This window comes from Emericellopsis cladophorae (assembly GCF_022114955.1).
Source record: "Emericellopsis cladophorae strain MUM 19.33 chromosome Unknown NODE_31_length_266811_cov_117_018179, whole genome shotgun sequence".
NCBI classification, from domain to species: Eukaryota; Fungi; Ascomycota; class Sordariomycetes; order Hypocreales; family Bionectriaceae; genus Emericellopsis; species Emericellopsis cladophorae.
In genome coordinates, this window is record NW_026250956.1 from 1 (window position 1) to 21809 (window position 21809).

At 57.4% G+C, this 21809-nt stretch overlaps 11 protein-coding genes across 11 annotated transcripts; 7 read left to right on the forward strand and 4 right to left on the reverse strand.

Annotated features, from left to right (window-relative positions):
- Nucleotides 1-53: 53 nt before the first annotated feature.
- Nucleotides 54-1254, reverse strand: J7T54_000111 (Sorbitol dehydrogenase-like protein; the record flags this gene model as incomplete). The annotated part of the gene is made up of 2 exons (XM_051507362.1): nt 54-1133; nt 1192-1254. The coding sequence occupies 2 exons, from the start codon at nt 1252-1254 to the stop codon at nt 54-56; spliced, it is 1143 nt and encodes a 380-aa protein (XP_051361328.1).
- A 463-nt stretch (nt 1255-1717) lies between these two features.
- On the forward strand, nt 1718-2565 carry J7T54_000112 (2-dehydro-3-deoxy-D-gluconate 5-dehydrogenase-like protein; the record flags this gene model as incomplete). Its single annotated transcript, XM_051507364.1, has 2 exons — nt 1718-1834; nt 1906-2565. The coding sequence occupies 2 exons, from the start codon at nt 1718-1720 to the stop codon at nt 2563-2565; spliced, it is 777 nt and encodes a 258-aa protein (XP_051361329.1).
- A 759-nt stretch (nt 2566-3324) lies between these two features.
- J7T54_000113 (glucosamine-phosphate N-acetyltransferase) lies at nt 3325-3905 on the reverse strand (the record flags this gene model as incomplete). Its single annotated transcript, XM_051507365.1, has 2 exons — nt 3325-3553; nt 3622-3905. 2 exons carry the CDS (start codon nt 3903-3905, stop codon nt 3325-3327), a joined length of 513 nt encoding a protein of 170 aa, XP_051361330.1.
- A 498-nt stretch (nt 3906-4403) lies between these two features.
- Nucleotides 4404-5909, reverse strand: J7T54_000114 (uncharacterized protein; the record flags this gene model as incomplete). The annotated part of the gene is made up of 1 exon (XM_051507366.1): nt 4404-5909. One exon carries the CDS (start codon nt 5907-5909, stop codon nt 4404-4406), a length of 1506 nt encoding a protein of 501 aa, XP_051361331.1.
- A 1024-nt stretch (nt 5910-6933) lies between these two features.
- On the forward strand, nt 6934-10191 carry J7T54_000115 (Sn1-specific diacylglycerol lipase beta-like protein; the record flags this gene model as incomplete). The annotated part of the gene is made up of 1 exon (XM_051507367.1): nt 6934-10191. The coding sequence occupies one exon, from the start codon at nt 6934-6936 to the stop codon at nt 10189-10191; it is 3258 nt and encodes a 1085-aa protein (XP_051361332.1).
- Nucleotides 10192-10639: 448 nt separating this feature from the next.
- Nucleotides 10640-11614, forward strand: J7T54_000116 (Xylosidase/arabinosidase-like protein; the record flags this gene model as incomplete). The annotated part of the gene is made up of 1 exon (XM_051507368.1): nt 10640-11614. One exon carries the CDS (start codon nt 10640-10642, stop codon nt 11612-11614), a length of 975 nt encoding a protein of 324 aa, XP_051361333.1.
- Nucleotides 11615-12288: 674 nt separating this feature from the next.
- J7T54_000117 (uncharacterized protein) lies at nt 12289-12558 on the forward strand (the record flags this gene model as incomplete). Its single annotated transcript, XM_051507369.1, has 1 exon — nt 12289-12558. One exon carries the CDS (start codon nt 12289-12291, stop codon nt 12556-12558), a length of 270 nt encoding a protein of 89 aa, XP_051361334.1.
- Nucleotides 12559-13312: 754 nt separating this feature from the next.
- Nucleotides 13313-15807, forward strand: J7T54_000118 (Response regulator-like protein; the record flags this gene model as incomplete). Its single annotated transcript, XM_051507370.1, has 2 exons — nt 13313-15577; nt 15628-15807. 2 exons carry the CDS (start codon nt 13313-13315, stop codon nt 15805-15807), a joined length of 2445 nt encoding a protein of 814 aa, XP_051361335.1.
- Nucleotides 15808-16559: 752 nt separating this feature from the next.
- On the forward strand, nt 16560-17711 carry J7T54_000119 (Eukaryotic mitochondrial regulator protein; the record flags this gene model as incomplete). Its single annotated transcript, XM_051507371.1, has 2 exons — nt 16560-16976; nt 17157-17711. The coding sequence occupies 2 exons, from the start codon at nt 16560-16562 to the stop codon at nt 17709-17711; spliced, it is 972 nt and encodes a 323-aa protein (XP_051361336.1).
- A 760-nt stretch (nt 17712-18471) lies between these two features.
- J7T54_000120 (membrane-associating domain-containing) lies at nt 18472-19059 on the forward strand (the record flags this gene model as incomplete). Its single annotated transcript, XM_051507372.1, has 3 exons — nt 18472-18618; nt 18677-18826; nt 18889-19059. 3 exons carry the CDS (start codon nt 18472-18474, stop codon nt 19057-19059), a joined length of 468 nt encoding a protein of 155 aa, XP_051361337.1.
- A 400-nt stretch (nt 19060-19459) lies between these two features.
- On the reverse strand, nt 19460-21421 carry J7T54_000121 (Iron transport multicopper oxidase; the record flags this gene model as incomplete). Its single annotated transcript, XM_051507373.1, has 3 exons — nt 19460-20114; nt 20169-21097; nt 21179-21421. The coding sequence occupies 3 exons, from the start codon at nt 21419-21421 to the stop codon at nt 19460-19462; spliced, it is 1827 nt and encodes a 608-aa protein (XP_051361338.1).
- Nucleotides 21422-21809: the final 388 nt, after the last annotated feature.

Sequence of the window (21809 nt, forward strand, 5' to 3'; positions counted from 1 at the left end):
CCCCCCCCCACCCAGCTGCCGTCAATACCGGACAATATAACATGTGATAGTTTCTATGACATGTCCACTACGACCTTGAGGACCAGATTTCCCTCATCATCCTTGACCTTGCCAGCCATAGCAAAGGCCTCGCTAATCTTCTCCATGCCCTTGAACCGCTGTGTCACCATTTTCGTGAGATCTGGCATCGCCTTGGGTGGATTCGATAGCATGGCGATGACCTCTTTGTATGTGTTTGCATAGCGGAAGACACCCACCAAATCGACCTCGCGCAGGGCTGCTGCCGAGATGGGCAGGGTCAGGACGGGTGTGCCCATGCCAATGATCATGATCCTGCCGCCCGGTTTGGTCGCGTAGATGGACGCTTGCAGACACGTCTCGACACCGGTGCACTCGTAGACGGCGCCCACCTCGCCTACCTTCTCGCCCCTAATCTCTGCGTCCCCGACGAGCCCAGCGACCTCCTTGGCGTATTTCAGCTTGTCCTCGACAGTCTCTGGCCTCGCCATGGGCACGACGACGCTCACATCGGCAAACCCGTTGTTCACCGCAAAGTCCAGCCGGTCCTCGTTGATATCCGCAATGACAATCTTCTCGTGGCCGGCTGCCCGCGACACGGCTGCGACGAGAAGGCCCACGGCGCCAGCGCCCAGCACGAGTAATGTAGTGGAAGGGTCGAGAGCAGCGCGGTTGCGCGCATGCATGGCCACGGAGAGGGGTTCCATCAATGCGCCGAGGTCGAGTGAGAGTGCGGGAGGCAGCTTGTGACACCATCTTGCGGGGTGGTTGATCTTCTCCTGCAATGTGCCCTGCGCATGAGGGTTTGCCTTGGCCGAGCTCCTAAACTTCATGCCTTTGCAGATGTTGTACCGCCCCGTACAGCAGTACTCGCATTGCTCACAAGACAAGCCGACTTCGAGGGCGACGCGGTCCCCGACGGCGAGGTCTGTGACGGAGGCACCTGTGGCCACGACTGTGCCGGCAGACTCGTGGCCCAGGGTGAGCGGCTCGCGCACGATAATGTCGCCATTGCGGTAGTGGTTGAAGTAGTGGAGATCAGAGCCACAGAGACCTGTTGACTGGACTGCGATCTGGACCTCGTCGTCAGCCGGCGTGGGCAGGTCGCGTGTTTCCTATGGTGATCAGCGCATCGTCGACATCAGGACTGGACCAGGCCCGGGGAAGACGTACTTGGCGAAGGTCTTTGGCGCCGTGAAGAACGGACGCGGCGACTTGAGTACATGTAGTAGACATGATGGCGACTAGTTGGTGAAGAGGTATGGGAGTCTTGCTGTCAAGGTGAGCTCAGAGTGAAAGCGAGAGCAAGTTGGTCAGCTTGAAGCCAGCCAGCTGGATGGAGGATACCCCGAGAGCAATGAACCACCCCACTGGAGTCATGAGTAAGTTAGCAGCTCCAACGACCAACCCCACAGAGGAGACGGATATTTCTTCATTCAAGCTTGGCAAGATCCTCGTCATTCACCCATCTCTCGCTTGAGAAGCTGAGGGGCATCGCCGAAGATTGCCTCATTCGGAATTGGCGGCACGTCTCCAGTCTCCAGCGAGCGCGGGGCAGCATTTACCGACATACCCCCCACCAAATCCCCCAAACGTGAGCTTGTTCAGCGACTGGAAGACTTGAATGCAAATCTTACTTGTGATAAACCGGGCAGACGTTCATCAGACTTGCTCTTTGAGAAGCTTGCAACCGCGCATCATGAGTCTCTTCAGCTTAAAAGACCACACAGCCCTCGTCACGGGAGGCACCCGGGGCATCGGGCAGGCCGTCGCGCTGGCCCTCGCCGAAGCCGGAGCTGACATTCTCCTTGTTCAAGTGCGTCTGTCCGTCCTCAGGAGATATTAGATGGTCATCACCTGCCCTGACCTGAGCTGACCCCAATCCAGCGCGATACGTCCAACACAAAGACCAAGGAGCAGATTGAAGCACTCGGGCGCAAGGCAACCATCTACACCTGCGAGCTGTCCTCGCCGGAATCTGTCGCCTCGCTCGTCCCCAAGGTCCTTGCCGATGGCCATGAGATCCGCATCCTGGTGACCTGCGCCGGGATTCAGCGACGCCACCCAGCCGATGTGTTCCCAGACAGCGACTTCAACGAGGTCATGCAAGTCAATCTCAACTCCGTCTTCACAATGTGCCGGGACATTGGTGCACACATGCTCACGCTGGAATCGTCCCCTGTGACGGGTCGCAAGGGCTCCATCATCAACTTTGCCTCGCTGCTCACCTTTCAAGGCGGCCTCAACGTCCCAGCCTACGCTGCGTCCAAGGGTGCGGTCGGCCAGCTGACCAAGAGCATGGCCAACCAGTGGAGTGACAAGGGCATCACCGTGAATGCCATTGCGCCCGGCTACATTGCGACGGACATGAACGAGGCCCTGCTCAAGGACGAGAAGAGGCTGCAGAGCATCTCGGAGAGGATTCCGGCGGGCCGATGGGGCACACCGGAGGACTTTAAGGGGACGGCGGTATACTTGGCGAGCAGGGCAAGCGGATACGTGAGTGGGCATGTGCTGACGGTCGATGGCGGGTGGATGGGTCGGTAGGAGACGAAATATTGGAAACTGGGCTGTTTTCATATTGTCTGCCTCGGACAACTGCCCAAGCCTGCCTACAGGCCCGGGGAACCAGTCGAGGGGTAACTGGGTGCATTACCTGCAACGTGCTCATGTTTGGCATAGACCTCCTTTCTCTTACTGATAGACTGCAAGATTCTGCCATCCAGGGCATTCACTCTGCCCACTTGAGTCTTCTGCCTCCGTACAAGGGCTTTTCTTGGGGACAGTGCTTGCATGGCTCTGTACAGTCAGCCGACTTGCCATCTGCCGAGGTGTCCTTAAACTCACTCCGCTTGAGTCGCAGCGATCCGAATGCGCGCAAGAGATGAATGAATGTCCTGGAGCATGTTGATAGCGATTTCGGTAGACAATAAACTCGCAATGATGTGCGTCAAGGCACTCGGCAAGAGGGAGGTTCGGTGAATTGTGCGTGGACCAGTTTTCGTAATGCTCTAGACAGTAGGTAGGTCTCCAGTGCCCTTTTCAACCTGCCAGCAAAGAGTGAAAGCGCATTATTCGGCCCCGAGATGAACCGTGAATTTGTTTGCCCCCAAGATAATTGACCGAATTGTCGGGAGGATACTCGAATGCGGCACATCCTTCGCGCTGCCCTGTCGTGGAAAAGCCTCCGCGTAGTTGAGTCCATGTCTATTGTCTATCGTTAATGTACCGTATCTATCCAACCATTGAACGCCCCATTCTTCCGTAGCCTTGGTGTAGGCCGTCGTGTCGCGCACCGTGAGCACCCTATTTCTTCTCGTAGTAGTGCGCCATCTGCAAGCCCGCTCGCCGGAAGCCGCACTTGATGTAGAAGCCCTCGTTCGCCTCGCTGCAGTCGAGGATGCTCTTGTAGCAGCCGACCTTGTCGGCGACAAAGTCGAGCGCTTGGATCAGGCGGAGACCAAGTTTCTTGCCTTGCTGGTTGCGGGCGACCGCAATGTCTTCAATGTGTCCGACCGCTCCGAGGTTGTGGATGCTGTTATCGATTGTCAGCAGCGAACGAATAGTGGCAACGGCGTCTTGGCTGGGCATGGCGTCACGCACAACTTCCTCTCGACGATCAGCGCGCCTGTTGCAACAACGGAGTTCTCCGTCAAGCTGGTGTCCTCAATCACAATGAGGTAGTACCCGCCCTGCTTCTCCATGGTATCGAATTGTTGCTGGAAGCCCTCCTCGGTAACATCGCCGACCGTGGTCAGGACGCGCAGGCAGTCGAGGAAACCCGAGGCGTGATCGTCGCGACGCAAGGCGCGCAGGACGTACCCCTCGGGCAGGGCAGCCTGCACCTCAGGCGAGAGGAGGTCGGGCGAGAAGAGAGGAGCGGCCATTGTGGTTCGTCGGATCGAATTGAACGAGTGTGGATTGGAAAGCGTGAGAGATAACAAGAAAAAGGTCAAGGGCAGAAGGAGGAAAAAGGCGTCACCATCAAACATGAAGGCTGGCCGTCATCTTTGCCAAGCTCCAGTCCCATCTGAGGATCTTGCGTCCCGTCCCAGGGGCCGGGGCGGTGTGGCGCAGCAGCGCATCGAAGGGTGGGGGCGCTGCATGGAGGATTCGAGGTACCAGCCCGCACCTATTTTTGGAGCACGATTCACGATCACTATGGTCATCCATCCAATTGGTGAAATCACACCACAGAAACGAAGCTCGCATTGATGGAGCAAGGATTGATGAATTAATAAGGTAGAATCGAAAATTGAGGATAAGGCACATGCTAGAGTACCGGGCGCCATATTCGTCGAATACCCCCCGCTTCGTGCAAGCCCACGCAGTCATGACGGACATCAGCGTTAGGCAGCCCCTCGGGTGAACACGCGACTACACGCTCAGATGCGAAGGATGGATCTCGCCTTGAGCCTGGCGGCCGAGCTGAGACACTGCGAGTACCACTCGTTGTGAGCGACGCACGACAGACCCGCGGCGCACTTTGTCGACCCAGTCCAGTTGTTGCCGCCGCACTGGTGCCACTGGGAAACCTCTTCAGCGGAGGGCGCGGCGGGCGCGGCTGGCTCCTCGGGTTCGGCCTCTTCCTCGACAGGCTCTTCCTCGACAGGCTCTTCCTCGACAGGCTCTTCCTCGACAGGCTCTTCCGCGACAGGCTCTTCCGCGACAGGCTCTTCCGCGACAGGCTCATCCTCCACAGGAGGCTCTTCGACTTCGGGGGCAGGATCAGGCGTGACGGCACTGGAACCAAGGTTGGCAGGGCCAGCGTTGCTGCTTACGAGGCTGGCCACCTCGCTCGCGGCAACAGGCACCACGAGAGCATCGGTCAGGCTAGAGAATGGCTGAAGGGCGCTGCTCGAGGACATGGGCGTAAGGGAGCCACTGTCCGCATCGACGGCGTTGACAGCGCAGGAACGGCCAAGGACCGACTCGCAAGCACCGGCCGCGGCTGAGTCGGGGGTGTCGAAGATGGTGGCAATGGCGCTGCCGGAAAATGGGGTGTTGACGGACTCAAAGGCATTGCCCTCGAGGAGGGCGACAGTGCCTTCATACGCCTCGAAAGCGTGGCCATTCATGTTCTTGAAGTAATTGTTGGTGGCGTGGAAGGTGCCGGCCTCACCGAGCTTGGGGGCGCGGCCAGAGACATTGTGGAAGTAGTTCCTGTCCAGGGTGGCCTGGTCGCCCTCTCCGATGAGCATCATGGTCCAGTAGTGGTTATCGTTGCAGGTGGCCGAGGTCGTGGTCACGCCGTCGAACTCGTTGTTGGAGATGGTGTATCGCGAGCCGTCGTAGTGACTGACGATGAACTGGCGGCCAATCTTTGAGAACTTGCAGTGATCAATCCAGACACCGTCGTTGCCGCCCTTGAGATCAAGGGCATCACCGCCCCAGACGATGCCCGGGTTGAGGTTGGTGATCTCGATGCCCTGGACGATGACATTGCTGGAACCAGCAGACAAGGATAGGCCCTTGCCGTTCAGGACTGCCTTGCCGCCAGCCCCCAGGATACTCTTGTTGCTGCCGACAGTGAGGGGCTCTGTGCCGGCCACATCATAGGTGATGGAGCTGACAGGAACATTGTCAGAGCTGCCGCAAGACAGCGTCCCGAGGTAGAGCTGGCCACCATTAGCGGCGGAACAGCTGTTTCGATCGCACCCAGAATCAGTAGCCGTCTGGCCAGTGAAGTCGTATTCACGGTCGATGACAATAGTACGAGGCGTATCGTCGGATAGCCACTCGGCCAATTCCTCGACGGAGGAGGGAGTCTGGGCAGCCGCATCACCACCGCCAGTGACACCGGCTGCGAAACCGTATGCGGTGCCCACAACCGACTGGGATGCGGCCGTGGCGGCAGCAGCCAAGATGATGGAGACTGTCGAGAGATGCATCTTGCAGTATTCGGGGACGACGGTCGAAGCTTAGTGATGTGTGTGACGATCTGTTGGTACTAGATCAAGTATAAGGAACGAACACTGCTGATATACAGAGACAATGGTTAACGCGCCAGCGCGAGCAAAAGAGTGAAAGCTAGCGGGGACAGAATGGAACGATGGAAAAGAACGAAAACGATGTAACACTCAGAAGAATCTCATGAGCTTCGTTGCCCCAGGGCAGGGCCTTTATATCTATAACCGTGTTCGGTGTTCCCATGGGCAGAAAATCCCGACATGGGTCGTGAAAAGCGCCCTCGGACTCGGAGGCCGGCTCTGTTTCTGAACATAGCGCGTTTCAATACTATGAAGGGGCCACGGAGGGGGTCACCTACTTTGGATGAATGTTGAAACGCACCAATGGGGACGGCATCCCCAAACGGGACGTCTCATCTGTCACCTGAGCAGCCGCACGATGTTCAGGTGAGCCTCTTCGACAACCATGAGGACGTGGTTTCTTCGATTCAGGGTACCTTCGGAGCATTTACGTGCAGGCTGTCCATATGGGATATGTGGAGGCGCAAGGAGCACGAGCGAGGATCTTGAAACATGTGCGCGCAGGAGAGACCCTGTTGCCGCGTTTGCTGCCGAGTTGAATGACTTCTTCGATCGGTCTTTCGAGGCCCTTTCTGAACTATGAACCTGTGTTCAATCATCAAGTGCTTCAAACTTCTGGCCCCTGGGGTTGGGTTGAGTTCAGCCAGGTAAGGCAAGGTACCTTACCTTACTTAGCCCCTGGTCGAACAAGCGCTGAATCACATGCAAATCGCCCGTCCCGCCCCTCCATCTCGCCCGCTGCCATGTGGCACTCAATCCAGCGACACATCACCATCCATCGCATTCCAGAATCCAGCGCATCGGAATGCATCTCAGCCTCCTCATCTCACGCGCGCCCATGCGCAGATTGGTCGAAATCACGTAGCGACAGCATAAACATGTCGCGCACCCCGACTCCTTCGCACCCTGAAGCATTGCCATCGCCATGCCTGGAGACCAACCCGCCATCGCCATGGTGGGATCCCAAGCAGATTCGACGCTGCTCCCAGCGCCCATCGCCCAGGCTATCAGTCTAGCCACGAGATCTACGCAGCTCGCCATCCGCGTCACCTCCATCTTTGGTACCTATACGCTTTCGACGGCCAAGTTCACCACCCTCTCCAGCCTGGAGCTCGCACGAGGCATCGTCGAAGGTGTCTTGATACGCGCAGGCGGAGAGACGGCACTGGGGTCGCCATACGCTGTCACGGACGCGGAGGGAATTCTGGAGCGCAGCCTGGAAGTTCTGCACCATGCAGTTAGCCACGCTGCCTTTTGGACATCGGCGTCCTTCCAGCTGACAGGCACGACGCTGTCTGCCGTGAGCGATGTCTCGACCTTGATCTTGAGCTCGCTGGACCAAATTCTCGGCAGTACCGACTCGTCTCGAGCCATCGCCAGCATTGTCACGCTTATTAGGCGGGAGTTCAACAATGGCCAGGAAAAGGTCGGCGTGACAGACCTGGTGCTCGCGTTGAGTGCACTCGCCTACCTCCAGGGTGCTTGTAGGAAAGAGCTGGACAGCGAGAGGAAGACTCACGGCTCCGAAGAAATCATTTGGGACGTGGTCGTCGTGGATGACGGCTTACGAATCGACGTGCCAGGAACGGAGGCTCCGAAAAGCCCAGCGACAAGTCCTCCCGCAGAGAGCGCCTTGCTTGGCGCAGAGGACGAGGATGAGAGGACCCTGGAGCGGCTGAAAGACGAAATCAAGTCCTCACTGAACCCGGGCACCTCAGTCACCATCTCGAGCTCGGTGTCCACTACGCAAACCATCACGCTGGACGTGCGCGGTCCTCAGAACGTCGCTCTGCCGACAGTTGCTGGCGCTGAGATTGTAGAGGCGACAAAGGCCAATGGAAACGGGCCAGACAGCACGGATCCGTCGATTCGAGTGGTCTACAAAATCCAGCGAAACAAACTAAGGCAAACCGAACTGGAGCACAAGGACGATGGTATCGTCGTCAGCACACCCCAAGTAATTGAAGTCGACGATGCTGGGCCTCCAAGCCCGGCCCTCTCTGTGACCACGACGGAGAGCAGCGAGCCGCGTTCCCCCACAACCACCAGATCGCCAGCGGCTGAGCAAGAATCACTGGCTCTTCCCAAGCCTAGAAGTAAAGTCAGTCGAGATCTGACGCGGCCCACGCAAGCGAGCGCGCGACGAAGCTCGTCTGCAATCGACCATGTGCAACGCCGACCCTCGTCACCACAATTGGCTAGTCAGCCTGTCGAAGCAGCAAATCAGAAAAGGACGAGGATGCCTTCGAGCAAGCCGGTCACGCGTGCGACGTCCGAAACATCAGCCGCTGCAAAGCACAAGAAGAAGGCGCTGCCATCTCCTCCAAAGGAGTCCGACAAGAAAACCGGGTTCAAACAAGTCCTCAGAGGCGGCAGTCAGTCCATATCGAACATATGGAATCGAGAGCCTTCAGCAGCCTCCAACCAAGGCAGTGCATCCCGCTCTCAGGGGAAGAGTGTTGGGGCCAACGCGCGAGGGTCGTCTTCTAAACTCCAGCCGCCGCCGTTCCCACGTAACTATCGACCTTCTGAGCAGCGGCCGGCCTCATGCAGCGGTCACGATGTAGACCCGGAGCAGATCCAGCGAAGTTCGTCGCGGGCCAGCTATGTCTCTGTCCATGAGCGTCGGCGCGACTCCATGGTATCACAGACCGACTCCTACTCAGTACACGCTGGGGGAGACTTGAGGCCCGCCTCACCATCGATATTGAGAACGGAAGTGCGAGGCGGCGAGACGAGATCACGGCAACCCAACGATCACCCGCCATCATCCACCTCGCCGACGATGACGCACCACAGACGCAACGGCTCCCACGTGCCGAGCCTGTATAGCCTCGCGGGGAACGACTCGCAGTCGTCCCTGGTTCTCTCATCGTACTTTCAGAAAAGCGCCTACCGGAGTACGGACGCGATGCGGACTCTTCGTCAAGCCGGCGCTGTCGAGGGCACCTTTCCCTCGACACATTTGCTCCGCAACATCTCCCGCTACATGCGCTTCTCCTCTGCATCGTACGGCTCCAACTTTCTCAAACTCCTCGGCATCTCCAATGACATGCCCAGTTTGCAAAAGGGAGACGAGCCCCACGACGACATTCGCCATTTTCTGCATCACACTGATTCGTGCATGGGCAATGTGCTCTTGGCCTCGTTCGTGGATGCAGGCGGTGGCAGCGATGCCCAAGGGCACACGGACTCTGGCATGCCTCTGGTTCACTACATCTCGCTAGACCACGAGGCGAAAGCCGTCGTCTTGGCTTGCCGCGGAACACTTGGATTTGAAGACATCCTGGCGGATCTGACGTGCGACTACGACCAACTCCAATGGAGAGGACGATCGCACCGAGTGCACAAGGGTGTGCTTGCGTCGGCGCGCAGGATCCTGTACGGCTACGACGGGCGGGTTCTCGTCACCCTCCAGGAGGCGCTGAAGGAGTTCCCCGAGTACGGACTTGTGCTGTGTGGTCATTCCCTCGGTGGCGCAGTGACCTCGCTGCTTGGTGTCATGCTGTCCGAGCCGAACCCGCACGGCACGGGGTTTGTGACTACCACCACGCCGCAGGCCAGGTACATGGCTGGCAATCATGTCGACGACAAGCTCAAGCTGCCGACGGGAAGACCGATCCATGTTTTCGCGTACGGCCCACCAGGAGCCATGTCAGCCACTCTCAGCAAGTTGACCAAGGGACTCATCACGACTGTCGTACATGGATCGGACGTTGTCCCTCACCTCTCCCTCGGACTGCTGCATGATTTCCAGGCAATGGCTGTGGCCTTTAAGAAGGGGGACAATACGGCCAAGACAGACATACGCCAACGCATCTGGCAAGCATTCCAGACCAATGTCACAGGTAGACTCTACAACACCCCGGTCCCGCTGGAGGTGCCAGACACCGATCTCTTCCCGGCCCTACAGACCCTTCGGGCAACGCTTTCTCATGAGAAGCTCCTGCCGCCGGGTGAGGTGTTTGCCCTCGAGACGCAGCGCGTTCTCCGCCGTGATGCATTCCTTTTCCCACAAGAGAACGATTTTGGTCAACCGGCCAGGCGGATGGTGTTGACCTATGTCAAAGATGTGGAGGCTCGATTTGGAGAGGTGAGGTTCGGGACTGGCATGTTAATCGACCACTCGCCCAAGAAGTACGAGGATGCTTTAGAAAGGTTGAGGCGGGGCGTGGTCGAGTAACGGCCCCCCTTTTGATAGATACTCGTAAACGTAGATACCCCTTCAGCATACTGAACTTCATTTTGTTACGCAACACTGGGTCGGCGGAACTTAACCATGAGATTTATCCAACAGACTTGCTACTACGTATGTACTATCAAGTATGTATGCCCTTGCGGATACGTACACCACTTCTTGAATTACCCGACGATCCATTTTATCATGCGTCGTCCAACATTGGCATCACCATCATCAAGCGGGTGGGTGGGGTAACGGGTTCACACATGCAATTCAGCCTAAACGCTGAGCGGGACAGTGAGTGAGCGAACCAAAGTCAGTGGGGCGTTGATGAACGTATACGTCTTCTCAGACGATATAAAATGCGCTGTCTCGTCTCGTCACGTCTCGGTTGATGAAGCAGGACGCGTTGCCCCTTCCTACACTCATCTGCCCATGCAAGACCGCGAACATGCCGCCCCTCATCACCTCCATTTACACTGCTGATCCCTCAGCCCACGTCTTCAATGATAAGATCTACATCTACCCATCTCACGACCGCGAGACAGACATTGCCTTCAACGACAATGGAGACCAGTATGACATGGCCGACTACCATGTCTTCTCCACGTCGGACCTGAAGGAGGTGACCGACCACGGCGTCGTGCTCAAGACAGAGGACGTGCCGTGGGCGAGCAAGCAGCTCTGGGCCCCCGACGCGGCGCATAAGCACGGGAAATACTACCTCTACTTCCCGGCACGAGACAAGGAAGGCATCTTTCGGATTGGCGTGGCCGTGGGTGACAAGCCCGAGGGCCCTTTCACCGCCGACCCAGAGCCCATCAAGGGCAGCTACTCCATCGACCCGGCCAGTTTCGTCGACGACGACGGCCAGGCCTACCTCTACTTTGGTGGGCTCTGGGGTGGCCAGCTCCAATGCTACCAAAAGGGCGACGACCAGTATGACCCCGAGTGGCAAGGACCCAAGGAGGTCTCTGGCGAGGGCGTCGCGGCGCAGGGCCCCCGCGCCGCCAAGTTGACCGACGACATGCACCAATTCGAGTCGCCGGCCCAGGAGCTCCTCATCCTAGACCCGGAGACCAAGAAGCCCATTCTCGGCGACGACCACGCGCGCCGCTTCTTTGAAGCCGCGTGGATGCACAAGCACAATGGCAAGTACTACTTCTCCTACTCGACGGGCGACACGCACTTTCTCTGCTACGCCGTGGGCGACTCACCCATGGGCCCGTTCACGTATGGCGGCAAGATCCTGGAGCCCGTGCTGGGCTGGACGACGCACCACTCGATTGTCGAGTACAAGGGCAGGACGTATCTCTTCTTCCACGACTGTGAGCTGAGCGGGGGCGTGGACCACCTCAGGAGCGTCAAGGCCAAGGAGATCTTCTATGATGATAAGGGGGGGATCATTACGACGAAGGCAGATTAAAAATAGGCTCGTGAATGAAATGGCCATCCATCCAAGCATATGTCGTGTGTCGTGTTACTGATGATTGTGAACTGGAGAGGGCGATGTTGTAGGAGGCAGATGGAACAAGCGGCCAGTTTGTGGGTCGACGTCATAGCACGCAACACACCACGGGTGAATTTGCTTCTCTCGCTTTTATAAGTGCTACGTACTGCCGCTACTGCAACTATTTCATCGCCAATCTACAGAAGCCAGGTGTTGTGTGGACCCTGAGAGATATGAACTCAGGCGCAGATTCCAGTCTGGACCGGCCACTGCCCCGACCGCCGAGGTCACCAGCCCACGCTCAACGGGTACGCAGCCAAAACCGACGGCGACAGTATCTCTATCGTCACCCGTCGTATTACAGCTCACTTGACCATGAGCTGACCAGTCTGTCACGTCTTTTCTGCGTTTCTGTTCCAAGATAGAAATTGACGTGCCCCTTAGATCCTGTGCTGTATGAGAGACTGGTGAAGCGCTTCCAAACTGCGGCGGAGAGGACGGCAGACGCAAAAGACAAGGGATATGGGCGCACGTTGGAAGCATCGCTTCTGCGAGGCGAAGATACTCTCGCGGGGCTACGGTCGCAAGAAAGCACGGCTACGCACACATCAAGCCAGGAAGCAGTGACGCCGACTGTGCAGAACAACGCCATGCCAGAAAGTGCGTGGGACGCACCAGCGCGCGACAAGGAGCACGGGTCATCGTTGTGGAGGGAGTATCTCGAGGATCGCTTTGTCCGGGGAGGCGACGAGGACTTCGACTACAGCACAGTCGACGCAGATGAGGACCTGGATGTCATGGCGAGAGACGAAGAGGAAGAGCGATGGTACGAGGAAGAGGAGCCGCAATGGGCGCTAGAGAACAACTCTGACTCGCCCAAGAAGACGCTGTCAGGCCAGACTGGAGTACAGGATTTCTGAGCGCTGAGGCAATTCAAGTTTGAAGCTCTCGCGGACGGGAGTATTGGGCAAAGTGAATCGGGGTACAGAGTATCGAGGGCGGGGTATCGAGGGTGGTGAGGCAATCCAATCCAATCCAAACAGCCCTCAATTTGTCGTAACCGCCAATGGGTGTGGGAGCTATCGTCGTCAGCTTAAAAGTGAGGCTGTTTGACAATGTCGCGATCCTTGGCCCCCACCAACGCGGTCGATGGCGAATGAGACGCGCGGCGACGTGGAAATCCATCGGCGGCAGTGATCCTTGGTGCGGATGGGTGTCCTCGGACGGAGTGGATGTCCATAATGGTGAGAGGGAAGAAAAGAAAAACATCAATGCAGGGCAGCATTAGACCTTGGCACGTCCATCGCGTTATTGTCGCTCTGGTTGGTGTGCCGCGTGCGTGTCGGGCTCAAGTCAAAGTCCTCTGCCTTGTTGTTGCGTCCATGTCCGGGGACTCCAGACTCGCTGTGCAGGCAGGGCCTGCAATGAATCGATCAGATCGGGAGCACAAAGACCGAATTCCTCCACCAGCATCATCTCGCCCGCGCCTTGCTTGATGTCTTTTTGCTCGTCTGTCCCAATGATGGCTGCGAATCTAGTTCTGGTCATCTCCAACATAGTATAACCATTACATCAATCAGTGCCACAGTCTTGGCGGTGCGAGGACGCCCCGAAGCAAAGCAAGTACTAGCACCACCACGGAATTGCAGCGACGAGCGCACGACTCTCTTCAGCATGGCGCACGACATTGCTACACGCATCAAGTCCAAACTCCTCCGACGTCGACACTCTTCGTCAGCAGCCCCGTCCTTGATCTCGAGCAGTCGAAGCATCGCGTCGTCCACCGACAACCACAGCCTGCTCACACCCCAGAAGCCGGCGGCGGTCCAGGCGTCGCGCGAGGCCTCGACAGCGTCCGCCGCCAGTCGCACGCAACCTAGCGCGAGCGAGCGTAGTAGCTTTCTCGTGACGAACAAGAGCGACAACTCGAACAAATGCAGCTCTAACAGCTCGAATGCGGACGAGGACAAGGACGAGGACAGGGACGAGGATGGCGAAGGCGATGGCCTAGACGCCAAGCACCTGCACAATACCGTGGGCACTAGTGAACCCAATGCTGGCGACCCGCAGCCGGCGGCAACACAACCACAAGCGTCACATGAACCGCTTTCGCCATCGCCATCACAATCACAGTCACCGTCACAATTCCAACCATCTCTCCCACTGCCGCTCCCATCACCACGTCCGCCTCAGTCGTCGGCGGGCCGTCTGCAGCGCATTGAAGAGGGTACCAGTCCGACCTCTCCCACCAGCGACCGTGCACACCAGGAGCTCGCCACTGCCGCCGCAGCAGTTTTGAACCGCAGCAAACGGCCAGGCCCTCTCGAACTCGACCCCGTCCCCCGCGCCCCAGCATCCTTCATCCAACTCGATCCGTCCTCTCAGTTGCCCTCGAACGCGAATACACCCGCCGCCAACCCAGCATCCTTCATTCAACTCGATCCGTCCTCTCAGTTGCCCTCGAACGCGAATACACCCGCCGCCAACCCTGCTGCCTACATCCAGCCGCCTCCTCTCCCCCGCCGACAGAGCCTTGTCTCCCATCGCCATATTGGCATCGCCAAGGCCCTCCTCCACGGGCCCTCGACGCATGATACTGAGGACGCGCACCTCGATCTGGACGCCGTGATGGTGAGCGCCACGCGGAAAATCTGGGTCAAGCGACCGCATGCATCGCCCACCCTCGTGACCATCAACGAGGACGATCTGGTCGACGATGTGCGCGACATGATCCTGCGGAAATACGCAAACTCATTAGGCCGCTCCTTTGACTCGCCCGACATCGCCCTCCGAATCGCCCCCCGAGACCAGTCACAGAATGAGCGGTTCCTCGGTCCCGATGAGCACATGGCTCGCATCGTCGACGCCTATTTCCCCGGCGGCCAGACCGTGGACGAGGCCCTGGTGATTGACATACCTCGGAGAACGCCCAAGCCGTCGCCGCGGCCGGCAGGCTTGTATCCTAGCGAGGATGGGCGTCCGTCGGAAGGAGGTGAAGGCTACTTCCCCCCCGTCAACGGCAGTGCACACTCACCGAATCATCAGTTCGCCGTCCCCGTCCCGGCACCTAGCGGCATACCGCACTCGATATCCGTTCTCGGCACGGGCCACATCCCGGCTATCCCGTCACCAGGTAGCTCCCGTACGGCCCGACAGTATCGCGAACGCGCAGATCGACCTCGTCTCGGCCGCACACACACATCCTCACCCAACGTCCTCTCCGAACCCAACACTGGGGCGCCCCCAGCACCAGCGGATTCCTCGACGCACGCGTCACAACAGCTCGGCCACCGGCCGTCACACTCGCGGGCACACTCCAACTCCTCGGAGCAGAAACCATCGGTGCCTGCGGGGGCAGCACCAACGTCACCCGCAGCCTCGACGGGACACGCTCGGGTGGCCACTCCCCCGCCACGCGTCTCCTCCCCTCGCCCATCTGCGAACCGGGTGAAGAAGGTGAAAAAGCCGGCGGAGTTTCCGTCGAACATGCCCGGTATCCTAGGAGGCAGCGTCCCTCCCATCAGCGTCCTCATCGTCGAAGATAACCCTATCAATCTAAAGCTACTCGAGGCTTTCGTCAAGAAACTCAAGGTGCGATGGCAGACAGCCATGAATGGGAAAGATGCCGTGGATCAGTGGAGGACAGGCGGCTTTCACTTGGTATTGATGGACATTCAGCTACCGGTCATGAGCGGTCTGGAGGCGACGCGGGAGATTCGGCGGCTGGAGCGTCTCAACTCCATTGGTGTCTTCTCATCAACGTCTTCCTCCTCCGGCAGCCAGCCCGAGGAAGACAAGGAGGAGGTGGCCGATGCAGATCGACTCGAGAACATTGGTCTCTTCAAGAGCCCCGTCATCATCGTGGCCCTGACGGCTAGTTCGTTGCAAAGCGACAGGCATGATGCGCTGGCAGCTGGTTGCAACGATTTCTTGACCAAGGTAAGTTTCGTGTTCCCGCGGTATGTATGCACATCAACTGACAACGGTAGCCCGTCAACTTTGTTTGGCTAGAACGCAAGGTTATGGAATGGGGCTGTATGCAAGCACTCATCGACTTTGATGGCTGGCGCCAATGGAAAGACTTTTCGCAACCTGTCGAGGAGAAGGGAAAACCCACCACGACCAAGGCAAAGACTAGGAAGAAGTCGTCTCTGGCCGTGGAAGCGTGAGAACATGAAAGCAGGAAGACAAGCATCAAGGGGTCGCTGCCCAGTACACGACATTGGCTGGGGACGGGAGTCGGAACATACGGGAGACAGAGCGGAATTGTTTTTCAGAAGTACGCGGTGGATTGTTGTCGTATGCCGAGGTGCAACATTGGTAGACAATGACTTGGGAGGTTGTTGTAATGTTAGTTCCGGACGCGCCGATGAGGCTGCCTTTGCTGTCTGTACTTACAGCATGTGGCGGCTCAACGGTTATGGGACATTTTACCAGAAGGTTGAGAATATACACGCAACCCCCCTGGCTTCATCTCTTACATCCAACTCTTGAAATGGCGGGTTTCATGTGCACTCCTGGTGATTCCAGTCTGAGGTGGCTGGTCACACGCACGTTCCACGGACATGGCTCTAACGCCAGTCTTTCCGACTACTCACAGCAGCTAACACATTCAATCAGCCAACCCGGAGCCTCAGAATACTGCAATGCTCCGAGTTCAAAAATATCATGACGTGGATCGTAAGAGCCAGCCAACAGTACTTGTTGCTGGGTCCGTTCATATGCAGCACGGGCGGCGTGCTGCGAGCGCTCGCGGCTGGAACAACTCTCTTCCGAGCACCCGAGAAAAAACTCGGGAACTCCAAGTCCTCCTCGCGTTGCGGGCAGGCACGAACACCACGACGTCCAGCCCTGCAACAACCATCCAACTTCCATCGTAGCGGGCACGAGTTCTTGGACCGCCGCATGCAACAATTGAGCGATGCCGCCTAGGGTATCCGGTGCGAGCGGCTCGCTCGCGTCTCTCGACACGGCCCTCGCGTCCTCGTCGTCTGCCTCCCAATGTGCGCGACGCACCTTTTCGACAACGCCGGCGACATGCATGTCGCGTCGTCGCTATGATATGCACAAGTGGCTGAACGAGAGGGCCACTCGTCTCTACGACCAGAGCTCGCCTGGGCCGCGGTACCTCGGTGCCCAGAGCGATCAGCCCTTCCCCAACAACTCACTCTTTCGGAGTCAACCTGTCCTGTCGGACATGCTCAAGGAGGAGATCTACAACCGAATTGTGGTCAAGGGCGACGCCATAAAGAGTGTCAGTCGCGAATTCAGCGTTGACGTGAGGAGAGTGGGCGCTGTTGTCCGGTTGAAGGAGGTGGAGAAGCGCATGATTGCAGAGGTAAGCCTTGACGGATTCTTTCTTTTTGATTTCTGCTACGTGATGATACAACAAATTTTTCGATTAGTCTTGAAGACTCACACCTGGTTAAAAACATTTTCAAAACCTGACAGCAGCAAATTCTCCGATCCTGTGCATCTACCCTGGTTTGAAGACGTACTTGCTAACATTGTTCTGCAGGGCAAACCACTGGCTACCCCCTATGCGCGTGCGATCAACTCTATGCTCCCTCAGACGCGACTGCCCACACCTGGCTCTGACGAGAAGCCGATTCCCCACGAGCCCATCAACGAGATTCCTGTGCATCGGCACACCCGACGCCAGCTCTTTGTTCCCGTGTCTGAATCACGGCACTTTACCCGTGCCGACGCCGCGCACGCCTTTGACGAGAACCTCCTACCTGTCGACCAGAGGTCGTTCCACCAGGAACTCATCGCGGCGGAGCGCAAGATTGTCAAAGGGGAGCAGGATCGCGGCGAGGCGATGAAGGCGTGGGAGCTCGACGTGCAGGCCACGGAGGAAGCACACGCGGCCAAGGTGGGCGAGCAGCTCGAGAAGGAGAGGAGCCGCGTCAAGAGCTACGAGACGGGGCGGGCGGCGTACCGAATCAAGGATGTCAGCGTGGACGACGCGGGTCGTGATGGCAAGGGCCCCAGGGCGAGTGGCTGGCGGTACGGCGCGCCGCACATGGACCGCAAACGGGGCGCGGTCAAGATCCCGACGTCGGTGCCCTGATTCTCTGTCATGTACGTGCTTCTGAGCGTGTTGTATTATGAGTGTATCACTACAGCAGGCCGCTGATGGTGGCCCTGAATGACTTATGGCCTGGCCTGGTCTGTACAAAGGTTGTTTTTGTATGTACATAATATGTACGCGTGCCTAACTCACATGTTGGTGATGAGCCCCAAGATGATCAGGTAGCCACGCCCAATAGCTTTCGGTGTATGTACGTAGACAAGGTGAATCTGATGGACAGCTGTCGACATTGGTCAATTGTCGTCAACAGCCTCTCTGCACGGATTACCATACTCAAATATGCACGACTATAGTGCAAAGGTTTAGGCCTTCTACAGCATTGTAGCCTCTAGGCCTTATGATGCTTTATTGCCTAGCTAGACACACCACCGCTGACGACTTTGTCGAGTGAGCTCACGGCTCATGCACAAACACCCCTGTGGATACCGTCCCCCTTGTTGGTCACGCACGGCACCGCTCCAATCTGCCGAGCGCAGCGATGAACGCCAAGATCCGCCAACAAACACGATCTACGTCATCGTGTCTCTTAGACGCCCATAGTCAAATCCAGGAATCAAAATCAAGGGGGCCCTCGCCCACATTGCATCACGATGTAATCGACATTAAAACCCCACAGACCCTGCTCTCCATTCTGTGTTTGCCTTTTCAAGATTCTACGACTGAAACACACGCGCACCAATTCAAATCACAATCAAGACGTTTCCAAGGGTGGTCCTCCTCACCTGCCAGCACAATCACAATGGGTCTCCCTAGCTTGTCCAAGAGCTACCTGTTCTTCACCGTCATCCATGTCATCCTGTTCGCCCTGGCTCTGGCGGTCTGCGGCCTCTATGGCAACGACCTGAAGAGGGCCATGGATAGCGACGTCGACACGGATTCCAAATGGGTGAGCCATGATTACCCTCCTCGTCTTGGGTGATTGATTGCTGACCCTGTGCCTGCAGATATTCGCTGTCGTCGTCGGCGCGCTCTCAGCTGTGACATGTGTCATCTACTTTATCCCATTCATCCTCCGCGTCTGCGGTATCTTCATCGCCGGCTGGGACTTTATCCTGTTTATTCTCTGGATCGCCGTCTTTGGCGTGTTTGGCAGGGTACGTGTCTCGCTCTGCTGTCACTTTAGAAGAAGATCAAGAAGAAGCTAACCACGTCGCAGATGTACATTGGTGAGGATCCCGAGGGCGTCGGCGCCATCCGTCTCATGAAGAATGCGGTCTGGGTTGATCTTGCCAACGCGCTTCTCTGGCTCATTCTGTCTATCGGCATGGCCCTGTACTGGTGGAAGGGCGATCGCCGCTCGAGGTTCACTGGACGCGCGCACGTGTAGGGTGATGCGCCGCCCGAGGGACGAGCAGACGACGGAGCGGGTGTCGCAATAGGAAGCAGGACGTGAAGTCGTGCGTTGTGTGAATGACACAAGGATCTCTTCTTGTACGGGGGGCGTTGAGTGAGCAGGGCTTTTGGAGTGATCACTAGTAATACCCCAGGATTCGGACGGAGTTCTTTCTCTTCTATACCAATTCAAGTCGCATCAAGCCTGCATCCGATCAAAATACTCGTGCACTTGGACCAACCGCTCCTCGTGTGTGGCTCTTGGGCTTGATAACGCTCACAGGCTGCGATTCTGACTCCATATTGGCACTACTCTCAACAGGGTTATTGCCTAGCCAGACACATTAGCGCAGGCGACTTTGTCGAGTGAGTACGGTATACCAACTCAAGTCCCGTCAAGCCTGCGCCCGATCAAAGTACTCATACACTTGGACCAACGGCTCCTCATCCTCGCCGTCGCCGTACGCATCCCCCCCATACTCGAGGTAGCCGCTCACATAGGGCGGCTCGCCAAGAGCCTTGAGCACATCTTCCCTCTCCCCAAACACCCACACAGTGTTCATGCCCATGACTGCATGCTGTGCGATGTGGCAGTGCATCATCCACGCGCCGACATTGTCCTCCGTGATGCGGATGCGCCAGGCCCGCCAGCCGGCTGTGGTGTGAGGTGCGCCCTTGGTAGTGTACCTGTGCAGGATGGACGTATCCCGTCGAGCAGGGACATGTGTCGAGTTTTGAAACTTGACCTCGTTCATGGCAGCGTCGTATGTTCCGTTGCCTCCGCCGAGATCGTACACGTGCTCGCCGTGGACGTGCATGGGATGGAAGTCGAAGCCGCCCGTCGGTCCGCTGTTGCTCTGCCAGACAATGTCAATAACCTCGCCCGGTACGGCGGTGAATGTTCGCGAGACAGGGTCGAATCCGTCGTTGGGAAGGGCGCGCGTGTGATTGGGTGCCCAGTATGGGGACGTGTCGGTGTAGTAGGAGATGAGGTAGGGTGCGTGGCCAGGCGATGCCTGGACGTTTTCCTGCCAGGTTTCGTTATTTTGTCTGTTGACACCGGTCAGTACTGGCCACAGCGTGAAGAAGACAAGGAAAACTTACACCCAAACGACTGGTCCCTGCAAAGTGCCGTTGACAAATGCGCCGTGTGTCAGCTCCTGATTCACTTGAATCGTGACGGTTCGGGTCACTTCCTCCAGGCGCGGAAAATTCTCGCGAACAGCCGGATTCAACGGTTGCAGCACATCCTCGAGGTAGTAATTTGTCGTTTCCGGTAGCTCCACAGGCGACTCGTCTGGCAGATCCGGTAGTTCCCCCGTCCCGTTGCAAGACTTGTATCGCAACAGGGCATAGCCAGTGATACTAGTCGGACGCTCATACGACGCGTACCGGACCCAGAACTGCCGTTGCCCCTCGTCCTTCAGCTCAGCCTTTGACTTGGTTCTAAGCAGATAGCTCTGCCGCTGTCCGGGCGCCACTTGGATGTGGTCAATATTCGCTGGCTGTGTGTACTCACCATCTGCCTCGATCACTGTAAGCTCGTCATGGCCCTCAATGCCAACTTTGACCAGTGAGATCGCGGCACGACCAATGGCACGGATGCGGTACGTCGTCTCGGGCTTGACGTCGATGAGATACGGTAGACACGACTCGTCTGTGGCATTGTTGAATGAGGCATTGCCACTCCTGCCGTTGATGAGGACAGCCTGGGGCTCGCCGGACCACTCGAAAGGGTCCGCCAAGAGGCCTTTTTCAATATCGCCGTCTTCAGCTTCGTAAAAGTCCCCTATGCTAAGCAGGATCTCGTCGTCGTAGTCATAGGGCGCAGGGCCCGCATCACGGACAATGAGCGCGCCGTGGGCTGTAGACTGCTGGAAGCCAACGTGCGAGTGGTAGAAGTACGTCCCTGCGTCGCCAATTTCGGGATGAATCTCGTAGTCGAAAAAGCGACCTGGTGGGATAGGCCACTGCGAGACTAGAGGCGTGCCGTCAGAGAAGGGCGCTGCACGCTGTGCTAACCCGTGCCAGTGCTAATGTCGCCGCGTCAGCACACATTTGTACCCGCCAGATCTCCGCTCAGTCGCCAACTGATATTTGGCTGTTTGGCTTACCAGGGTGAAATTCTGATCTGAGATGTTGTTGTAGACGCGGATCCAAGTGGTTTGGTTCTCGTGGAGATCCAACGTTGGGCCAGGCGACGTCCCGTTGACGACGATGGAGCGGCGCGCCTGGCAGTTTATCTGAATGTCCTGCTCCGTCGCAAACAGCGTGTAGTCTGGTGTGAAGTTCTCGAGGTCGTGGACGACAGCAGCTGCTATCGCTGCGAAGAGTAGAGCGGCCCTTGGCGACACCATGTCGACTGACTTGAGTCAACCTCGACGTGGCTCCCTTGGAGGTCCTGGCGCTCCCTGGGGGGGGCGGGGATTTTGTACGACATTGCCATTCGTCAAGACATGGCCATCCGTGTGAGCCGGGTGATCTTCATTGCACGTGGCGGGCACTGACCTTTGGGGGAGAATGAAGGACGCGTAAGGTCGCAGTATTGCAAAAGGATCGGTTGGGCTCATCAGCGCATGCGGTGGTACTTTATGCAGCCAGTAGGATAGAGTGGATTGAATTGAGCGCCCGTCAACACGATGGCTACGGGACCTACCCTAGACAAGCGTGTGGGAGCTCTCTATCATTCAAACGAATACCATGTTTTAATGAAATGGAGGAAAATACGTTGGAACAAAGATGCAA